The sequence below is a fragment of the Oncorhynchus gorbuscha genome, linkage group LG04 (genome assembly GCF_021184085.1).
Source record: "Oncorhynchus gorbuscha isolate QuinsamMale2020 ecotype Even-year linkage group LG04, OgorEven_v1.0, whole genome shotgun sequence".
Taxonomy (NCBI): Eukaryota; Metazoa; Chordata; class Actinopteri; order Salmoniformes; family Salmonidae; genus Oncorhynchus; species Oncorhynchus gorbuscha.
This window is the reverse complement of record NC_060176.1, coordinates 27,796,011-27,807,259: the sequence shown is the minus strand read 5'-3', so window position 1 is coordinate 27,807,259 and position 11,249 is coordinate 27,796,011. Positions and strand designations below refer to the sequence as shown.

At 42.7% G+C, this 11,249-nt stretch overlaps 1 protein-coding gene across 1 annotated transcript; it reads right to left on the bottom strand.

Annotated features, from left to right (window-relative positions):
• Positions 1–7,271: 7,271 nt before the first annotated feature.
• LOC124033180 (fin bud initiation factor-like) lies at positions 7,272–8,976 on the bottom strand. Its single transcript, XM_046345142.1, has one exon. The coding sequence runs from the start codon at positions 8,569–8,571 to the stop codon at positions 7,942–7,944; it is 630 nt and encodes a 209-aa protein (XP_046201098.1). The 5' UTR covers positions 8,572–8,976; the 3' UTR covers positions 7,272–7,941.
• Between the last annotated feature and the right edge of the window lie 2,273 nt (positions 8,977–11,249).

Here is an 11,249-nt window from a genome sequence, read left to right as displayed (position 1 = left end):
AAGTCCATATTATGGCAAGAATAGCTCAAATATGCAAAGAGAAATGACAGTCCATCATTACTTTAAGACATGAAGGCCAGTCAATACGGAACATTTCAAGAACTTTGAATGTTACTTCAAGTGCAGTCACAAAAACCATCAAGTGCTATGATGAAACTGGCTCTCATGAGGAACGCCACAGGAATGGAAGACTCAGAGTTACCTCTGCTGCAGAGGAAAAGTTCATTTGAGTTACCAGCCTCAGATTGCAGCCCAAATAAATGCTTCACAGAGTTCAAGTAACAGACACATCTTAACATCAACTTTCAGAGGAGACAATGTGATTCTATGAGGCCAGACTCTGGGAGACGAGAAGCAAGTACAGAAACATCAACTGTTTAGAGGAGACAGACCTTCATGGTTGAATTGCTGCAAATAAACCACTAATAAAGGACACCAATAAGAAGAAGAGACTTGCTTGGACCCAGAAACACGAGCAATGGATTTATTTAGAATTCAAGGCACACCTAACCAGCATGGCTACCACAGCATTCTGCAGTGATACGCCATCCCATCTACTTTGGGCTTAGTGGGACTATCATTTGTTTTTCAACAAGACAATGACCCAACACACCTCCTGGCTGTGTAAGGGCTATTTTACCAAGAAGGACAGTGATGGATTGCTGCATCAGATGACCTGGCCTCCACAATCCCCCGACCTCAACCAAATCGGTTTAGGATGAGTCGGACCGCAGAGTGAAGGAAAAGCAGCCAACAAGTGCTCAGCATACGTGGGAACGCCATCAAGACTGGAAAAGCATTCCAGGTGAAGCTGGTTGAGAGAATGCCAAGAGTGTAAAAAACTGTCATCAAGACCAAGGGTGGCTATTTGAAGAATCTCAAATATAAAATATATTTTGATTTGTTTAACACTTTTGGTTACTACATGATTCCATATGTGTTATTTCATAGTTTTGATGTCTTCACTATTGTTCTACAATGTGGAAAATAGTACAAATAAAGAAAAACCCTTGAATGAGTCGGTGTTCTAAAACTTTTGATCAACTAACCTGTACCCCAGCACTATACACCCCACTATAATAAACAGCGAGTAGCAGCAGTGTAAAAATAGGGGGGGGGGGGGTGTCAATGTAGATAGTCCGGGTGGCCATTTGATTAATTGTTCAGCAGTCTTACGCTTGGGGGTAGAATCTGTTAATGAGCCTTGGCGCTGCGGTACCACTTGCCCTGTGGTAGCAGAGATAACAGTCTATGACTTGGGTGACTGGAGTCTTGACCATTTTTGGGCCTTCCTCTGACACCGTCTAGTATATACAGTGCCTTCAGAAAGTATTCAGACCCCTTTACTTTCCCCACATTTTGTTACGTTAAAGCCTTATTCTAAAATGTATTACATTTTCCCCTCATCAATCTACGCACAATACCACATAATGACAAAGCAAAACAATGTATTTTTGTTACTTTATAATAAAAAGTAATGAAATCTATTTACATAAGTACTCAGTACTTGGTTGAAGCACCTTCGGCAGCAATTAGGGTTGCACATTTGGGGAATATTCAGAGGTGGACACTTTCTGTGGGAATTAACACAAATATATGCAAATGAATATTAATACCATTTAAATGTAGATGTTTTTTGCATTGGATATATTTACCATATCATATGGAGACAGAAACAAACCTTTTACCTTATCATAAGTAGACATAATTGCAAATGATTCCAATAGAAATAAAAACTTTAAATAAATGAGTTGACTCTTCACATGGGATGATTTCACTGAACAACAAAAGAAAGGGAATATTGAATGATCTCCAATGATCCATCGCATCTCCCTAAAATGTTTTCAACATACATCTGTACAATGATAGTCTAGAAACGAAAGCTTTGGAAGCCTGAGAGGAAGACAACCATGTCTTCTCCCTGGACCTCCTCAATGTCAACCTCTTGAACATCAGACTCTGAGGCCTCATCTTCACTGTCACTTTCCAACCTTGTTGAGGATGGCTCGTTGTCAGGCTCAAAAAGCCTCAAATTTTCCTGGATGGCCACCAATTTTTCAACACTTGTATTTGTCAGCCTGTTGCATGCTTTGGTGTGTGTGTTCCCAAACAAGGACCAGTTACGCTCTGAGGCAGCTGATGTTGGTGGGATTTGGAGGATGATGGAGGCAACAGGGGTAAGAGTCTCAGATCCACAAAGTCCCTTCCACCAGGTGGCTGATGAGATATGTTGGCTCGACTGTCATATTGCATCTCCATCCCAAAGCGCTTGCTTGGAAGTGTTCTTTGCCAGACTGCCGAGAACCTTGCCCTCATCCAGGCCAAGGTGGCGAGACACGGTAGTGATGACAACATAGGCCTTGTTGATCTCTGCACCAGACAGGATGCTCTTGACAGCATACTTGGGGTCCAACATGTACGCTGCGGCATGTATGGGCTTCAGACTGAAGTCTTCACTCTTTTTGATGTATTTCACAACTGCAGTTTCCTCTGCTTGGAGCAACAGTGAAGTGGGCAGGGCAGTACAGATTTATTTTCTTACATCTGAAAGCAGAGTCTGAACATCAGACCGGATGGCATTGTCTTCCTCAATCTGTGCAATGGCTACTGCTATAGTTTTCAGGCTGCTTACCACTCTCTCCCGAAATACATCATCCAGGAGGATCCTCTTGATGGGGCTGTCCATATCGGCAGACTGTGATATGACCATTTCGTGGAGAGACTCCTTCCCCTCCAGGAGACTGTCAAACATGATGACAACACTACCCCAACGGGTGTTACTGGGCAGCATCAATGTGGTGCTCTTATTCTTCTCACTTTGCTTGGTGATGTAGATTGCTGCTATAACTTGATGACCCTTTACATACCTAACCATTTCCTTGGCTCTCTTGTAGAGTGTATCCATTGTTTTCAGTGCCATGATGTCCTTGAAAAGCAGATTCAATGCATGAGCAGCACAGCCAAGGGGTGTGATGTGAGCTTAGGACTCCTCCACTTTAGACCAAGCAGCCTTCATGTTTGCAGCATTGTCTGTCACCAGTGAGAATACCTTCTGTGGTCCAAGGTCATTGATGACTGCTTTCAGCTCATCTGCAATGTAGAGGCCGGTGTGTCTGTTGTTCCTTGTGTCTGTGCTCTTGTAGAATACTGGTTGAAAAGTGGAGAAGTAGTTAATTATTCCTTGCCAACGAACAATCGACCACCCATCAGAGATGATTGCAATACAGTCTACTTTCTCTATGATTTGCTTGACCTTCACTTGAACTCTGTGGAACTCTGCATCCAGCAAATGAGTAGATAAAGCATGTCTGGTTGGAGGGGTGTATGCTGGGCGAAGAACATTCAGAAATCTCTTCCAATACACATTGCCTGTGAAAATCAGAGGTGAACCAGTTGTAGACACAGCTCGAGCAAGACATTCATCAGCATTTCTCTGACTATGTTCCAAAAAAACTTCTGATTCCAGGAGGACCATGAGCTGTTGCTTTCGATAAGGTGTCCGGTTCATTATTTTCACCTCGAATAGAAGTAGAGGTTGTCAGAGGTTGCTTGTTGTGAGCACTGAGGGAACTTTATGCTTGTTTGCTTAGGGTCGTTGTCCTGTTGGAAGGTGAACCTTTGTCCCAGTCTGAGGTCCTGAGCGCTCTGGAGCAGGTTTTCGTCAAGGATCTCTCAGTACTTTGCTCCGTTCATCTTTCCCTCGATCCTGACTAGTCCCCCAGTCCCTGTCTCTGAAAAACATCCCCACAGCATGATGCTGCAATCACCATGCTTCACTACAGGGATGGTGCCAGGTTTCCTCCAGACTTGATGCTTGGTATTCAGGCCAAAGAGTTCAATCTTGGTTCATCAGACCAGAAAATCTTGTTCCTCATGGTGTGAGACTCTTTAGGTGCCCTTTGACAAATTCCAAGTGGGCTGTCATGTGCGTTTTACTGAGGAGTGGCTTCTGTCTGGCCACTCTACCATAAAGGCCTGATTGGTGGAGTTCAGAGATGGTTTTCTTTCTGGAAGATTCTCACATCGCCAAAGAGGAACTCTGGAGCTCTGTCAGAGAGACCATCGGGTTCTTGGTCACCTCCCGTGCCAAGGCCCTTCTCCCCCGATTGTTCATTTTGGACGGGCGGCCAGCTCTAGGAATAGTCTTGGTGGTTCCAAACTTCTTCTATTTAAGAATGACGGAGGCCTCTGTTTTCTTGGGGACCTTCAATGCTGCAGATATTTTTTAGTACCCTTCCACAGATCTGTGCCTCGACACAATCCGGCAGGGTAGCCTAGTGGTTAGGGCGTTGGACTAGTAACTGGAAGGTTGCTAGTTCAAATCCCCAAGCTGACAAGGTACAAATCTGTTGTTCTGCCCCTGAACAGGCAGTTAACCCACTGTTCCTAGGCCGTCATTGAAAATAAGAATTTGTTCTGACTGGCAACTGACTTGCCTTGTTAAATAAAGGTAAAATACATTTATTTTTATTTTTTATCCTGTCTCGGAGCTCTACGGACAATTCCTTCGACCTCATGGCTTGGTTTTTGCTCTGACACGCACTGTGAACTGTGGGACCTTATACAAACAAGTGTGTGCCTTTCCAAATCATGTCCAAACAATTGAATTTACCACAGATGGACTCCAATCAAGTTGTAGAAACATCAAGGATGATCAATGGAAAGAGGATGCACCTGAGCTCAATTTCGAGTCTCATAGCAAACAGTTCAAATACTTACGTAAATAAGGTATCTGTTTTTTTGTTTTGTTTTTAATTTGCAAAAAATATTAAAAACCTGTTTTTGCTTTGTCATTATGGGCGTATTGTGTGTAGATTGCATTGGTGTGTTTGGACGGTGATGTGGACACCAAGGAACATGAAACTCTCAACCCACTCCACTACATCCCCATCGATGTGAATGGGAGCGTGTTTGTTCCTCCTTTTCCTGTAGTCCACAATCAGCTCTTTTGTCTTGCTCACATTGAGGGAGAGGTTGTCCTGGCACCACACTGCCATATCTCTGAACTCCCTATAGGCTGTTTCATCTTTGTCTGTGATCAGGCGTTGTCTACGACTGTTGTGTCGTCAGCAAACTTAATGATGGTGTTGGAGTCGTGCTTGGCTACACAGTCGTGGGTGAACAGGGAGTACAGGAGGGGACTAAGAACTCACCCCTGAGGGGCCCTTGTGTCGAAGATCAGCGTGGCAGATGTGTTGTTGTCTACCCTTACCACCTATGGCCGCCCAGTCCAGGATCCAGTTGCAGAGGGCGGTGTTTAGTCCCAGGGTCCTTAGCTTAGTGATGACATTTGTGGGCATTATAGTGTTGAACGCAAACAATGTGATGAAGGTACAAACAATTTAATGTAGCCTGCATAAATAGTAGCCTACATGAACTCCACAATATTTTTTTAAATGTTGTGCAGTTCCATTGGTGATGGTAAGTTAGCCCAGGATGTTCAACAATGAACTTTATCAGATACTTTAAATCATATGACAAACAAGTTGTCTGTGCTCTGTTTAAAACATGTATCCTTCCTGTAACAGGATACTGGCCTGCATCTGAAGTCCATGCATTGGAATCTTTCAAGGTGTAGAAACAGCAAGAGATTTTTATTATGTTTCCATGATCATAAATACAGAGGGATCATAAATACCAGCATAATAAACAATAAAGTACATACTGTTTCTAATAAATCAACTAGAGCAATGCCAAGAGTAAATCTTTGAACATTGTGTTCTCACTGGCCTAATTGCTCATATCGCTATTGCACGCACAGCCCTTGACTTCTGTCAGGCTACCACCATGGTTGGGATAAATTCCATTTTAACTCAGTCATTTCAGGAAATGGAAAAAAGAAATGTATTGAGTTTGAAATCAACTGCATTATTACACATCAAGCCACAAATCAGGGTTTTTCAAATCTTGTCAATCAAGATGTGACATTTAGATGTCTACACGTAGCCTACTTTATGTAACACATTGAGCGTTACATATCTACTTTTTATTGTGTCACCATAAGTCTAGAGCAGTGCTTCCCTCAAAATGTATACACAAATAAAACGTTTTTAAGGAACTCAGTCCGACTTTAAACTTACTCTTGAAAGTTGTAACAGTAGAATTCACAAGGTGCAATTTTGAAATTGGGCAGTGCATCATCAGTTCCTTTTGTCATGTTAGTCATTGCATACCTTAGAGCTATTTATAACTTGTCAGAAATATACAGATCAACTAGCCCAAGCCAACTAACGTTTTTATTTAGTTTTTTTTAGCACAGATTCTTTTGTAATTTTTGGTCACTCAAACAATATCAAATGTATAGAATTGCAAGAATATTTGTTTTAGTAATGATAAATTCTTTCCACCAACAAGAGGGATATGAACAATGTCATGAAGAGTGCTATTTTAGTTGTCAGTATTTATTATGATTTAAATGGTAAAGCAGAATAAAAATATTCAAATATGAGTTGAACTCCCAGCAGAGCCCCAAGTCCAATGGGTATATCCTCTGATGTGTTGATGTTAATGCGTTGATGTTCTCCGTATCCATAGCCAGAATGATTTTGCAGTGCATGGTGATCAAACAGGTTTCCTGTTATATTCATCAGAGATGTACGGGGGTGAAGTCTGTGAATCCACAAAATAGCACATGACAGTATTCATACCTTGGATTTTTTTCAGATACCTGCAGACACAGACACAAAAGTGAGCAGTTCAGTCATCTGCACCCAATACAGCTAGCCTTCAACATATTCTCATAGTATTCAGTACATATTCTTACCTCTTTGTTGATTGATATCCATTTTCTGTTTTAGAAAGATTTGCACAAATATATAAAAAATAGATGGTTTCAAAAATAGATGGTTTCATCGTAGAATACAACAATATCAATTTAAATGGCATATATTATTATTATATATTATCATACAACAATATCAATTTAGAGATGAACCTGTAAAGAGGCTAACTACCATTTCACCTACAAAGCTGTGCAAATCATTGGTTTCACCAGCTGTAGTTCAGTCTTGTCTATAATAACGAGTTGTCCCAACACCTGAGTAGAACTTCAAACACAAAATCTTTAATTAAAAACGGAACACACAAAACATTTTAGGAATGTTGCCACAGACATAAGTGTTTGAAGTCCATGAGTGCTGCCTGCAGTCTTAAGTATTTATCATACTTGTTGCCATATATATAATTTTAAAAAGAAAAACAATATATATTGCAGATATTGAAACATATTAGTCAAAAATAAAGAATACAATTAAGCTCTTCCGTCACATAGATATTGACACGCACAGCATTTATTCCAATAACATGCTCTGAACATTTCCCCAAATGATATTGCATTCACAAAATGGCAAAGGGATATACAAATAATAAGTCACAACCTTATATGTTTAACAAAGTCAAGAATTGTTCAAAGTATTATTTAAAGCTCTTGTTAATTGGCCTTACTGTAAAAATAAAATGCAAATTGTGATGCATTGTAAACATTTCAATATTTTCCTGACAAATTCACTCAATTGAAGGCAAGATTTATGAGAGAAATATGCTGCCAAGTAGATTATGTTGGCCTATGTCATATATGTATAAATAACACCTGTGCAACTGTTAGACAACGTCACCGCTATGAATGAATAGTCATTCACATCTCCATCAGAGCAAGGCATCGACAATTATCAATTGCAAAGGCATTTTAACGCAACGCCATATTGCAAATGCCCAAATAATGTTGCCACAAGTAAACCTACCTACACAAAATGAACTGACAACATTGTCAATTAATTACATTTTACTAGGTCTATTGTATTTTTTGAATAAATAAAACACTGGTATCATATCTGTCTCTGCATGTTTTATCTCTCCGTTAATATAAATATGCAATGAAATTCGACATGACTTCGCCAATATTATTTTCCTCATAGTCGACTTTTACAACCAGGTTTAACCGATTTACCCAAGTTTAACCTTCATGTATTCATTTTTCAGTCGGCCTAATCTGGTCCCGTGACTTCGAATTATGAGAGAGAGAAGCTCGTGTTTATCCTTCAACCCCACAGATATGTCCAGTGTTCCCTTTAGCACGTCCCTTGTGTGGACAACCATGTTCAGAAAGTCGTCGTTTATGCGGTGCTCCTCCTTCAGCTCGTTTTGCTGACTCTGTTTGAATTTCACCTCCAGTTCTAACAGAGCCTTTTCGGAGTTTGTAAAAGCCTCGCCAATCTGAGTCGTCTCCCTTCTCAAATATTTTCCATAGCTGTCCTCTCCGTCCAAATCAAAATAAATACTTTTCCCGATCCCCTCCAGCATTCTGGCCGCGTCTTCGATGTGTCTCTTGATGATCGTGAAATCGTCTCGGATGACCGAATCTTGGTCCTCGTCAAGAACGCATTTTCGGTCGTCTGTCATTTTAAAAAGCATTTGACATTTTTCCGGATCATCGTTATTCTCATAGTCGCCGTCTGGCACAAAGTAGTGATGGAACGTGCCGTTAGACATCTCGGGATACAGAGGTCCGTTAAAAAACGCACTGCAGAGCGGCAATGAAAACATCCCAAAAGCGAGTAAGTGGAGAAAAGCCATCCTATCCACTTCTGGCAATACGTGAGAAATAGAAGAGGGCTTTCCTTTATAGCGCAAGAGAAATGTTATTTAATTCCCCCACCAATCACAACATTTCCAAACGTGCAGTGCATGTGGTATCCAAGAGTTAAAAGACCGAAAGTAGCTAGGTGATATTTGTAAGTCTTCTTTAAGGTCGCTCCTCGTGTAGCCAGCAAGTGTTGCCAACTATTTTTCAAGGAAAGTAGCTGTTGGTTCAGCCACAAACAGTCACGTGAAAGTTTGGAATACTTTCCCTAAACTTTACAAAGAGAACCCCCAAAGACGTCACGCAGGAGTAATATACCAAACGCATCCAACTGAAATAAATGTGAGAGTGCCCGAGGTAGGTTTGTGCCTCAATTTCAAACTCAACATCTGAATTTTTCAAGCACCGCGCTTGGTTTTAACTGATGATAGCCTACCCCCTTTCAACTCTCAAATTACATCCCCGCTCCGTCACTTAAAAGGAAGCGCAGTTTCATTTGACTGCAGGCCGGGTCCTGGCCTATGTGTCGATAAATAGAATACAGTCTCGGCCCACAATACACTTTAACATTTAATGAATGCATATCCATGTGGTAGCCTACTTTTGTAAAACAGGCAGTTACATTGGCTTTATAGTTGTGATACCTGACAGACTCGAGACTAATTATACTGAACAAAAATTAAATGCAAAATGCAACAATTTCAAAGATTTTACTGAGTTACAGTTTATAGAAGGAAATCAGTCATTTGAAATAAATTCATTAGGCCCTTTCACATTACTGGGCAGGGAATCAGAATCAGTTTGTCCCTACAAAGGGATTTAATTACAGGCAGAAATACTCCTCAACAAACCCCCCTCCTCCCCTCCTCAGATTATCCCACAGGTGAAGAAGCCAGATGCTGAGATCATGGGCTGGCGTGGTTACACGTAGTCTGCGGTTGTTAGGCCACTTGGATGTACTGCCAAATTCTTTAAAATGACATTAGTAGCTTATAGTAGAGAAAAGAACATTAAATTCTCTGGCAACAGTTCTGTTGGATATTCCTGCAGTCAGCATGCCAATTGCACACTCCCTCAGAACTTGAGACATCTCTGACATTGTGTTGTGACAAAACTGCACTAGAGTGGGCTTTTCTTATCACCAGCACAAGGTGCACATGTGTAATGACCAGGCTGTTTAATGAACTTCTTGATATGCCACACCTGTCAGGTCGATGAATTATCTTGGCGAAGGAGAAATGCTCACGGCGGGACACTGATTTATTTAGAATTCAAGGCACACTTAACCAACATGGCTACCACATCATTCTGCAGCGATACGCCATCCCTTCTGGTTTGGGCTTAGTGGGACTATCATTTACATTTACATTTAAGTCATTTAGCAGACGCTCTTATCCAGAGCGACTTACAAATTGGTGCATTCACCTTATGACATCCAGTGGAACAGTCACTTTACAATAGTGCAGCTAAATCTTAAAGGGGGGGGGGGTGAGAGGGATTACTTATCCTATCCTAGGTATTCCTTAAAGAGGTGGGGTTTCAGGTGTCTCCGGAAGGTGGTGATTGACTCCGCTGTCCTGGCGTCGTGAGGGAGTTTGTTCCACCATTGGGGGGGCCAGAGCAGCGAACAGTTTTGACTGGGCTGAGCGGGAGCTGTACTTCCTCAGTGGTAGGGAGGCGAGCAGGCCAGAGGTGGATGAACGCAGTGCCCTTGTTTGGGTGTAGGGCCTGATCAGAGCCTGGAGGTACTGAGGTGCCGTTCCCCTCACAGCTCCGTAGGCAAGCACCATGGTCTTGTAGCGGATGCGAGCTTCAACTGGAAGCCAGTGGAGAGAGCGGAGGAGCGGGGTGACGTGAGAGAACTTGGGAAGGTTGAACACCAGACGGGCTGCGGCGTTCTGGATGAGTTGTAGGGGTTTAATGGCACAGGCAGGGAGCCCAGCCAACAGCGAGTTGCAGTAATCCAGACGGGAGATGACAAGTGCCTGGATTAGGACCTGCGCCGCTTCCTGTGTGAGGCAGGGTCGTACTCTGCGGATGTTGTAGAGCATGAACCTACAGGAACGGGCCACCGCCTTGATGTTAGTTGAGAACGACAGGGTGTTGTCCAGGATCACGCCAAGGTTCTTAGCGCTCTGGGAGGAGGACACAATGGAGTTGTCAACCGTGATGGCGAGATCATGGAACGGGCAGTCCTTCCCCGGGAGGAAGAGCAGCTCCATCTTGCCGAGGTTCAGCTTGAGGTGGTGATCTGTCATCCACACTGATATGTCTGCCAGACATGCAGAGATGCGATTCGCCACCTGGTCATCAGAAGGGGGAAAGGAGAAGATTAATTGTGTGTTGTCTGCATAGCAATGATAGGAGAGACCATGTGAGGTTATGACAGAGCCAAGTGACTTGGTGTATAGCGAGAATAGGAGAGGGCCTACAACAGAGCGCTGGGGGACACCAGTGGTGAGAGCGCGTGGTGAGGAGACAGATTCTCGCCACGCCACCTGGTAGGAGCGACCTGTCAGGTAGGACGCAATCCAAGCGTGGGCCGCGCCGGAGATGCCCAACTCGGAGAGGGTGGAGAGGAGGATCTGATGGTTCACAGTATCGAAGGCAGTCGATAGATCTAGAAGGATGAGAGCAGAGGAGAGAGAGTTAGCTTTAGCAGTGCGGAGCG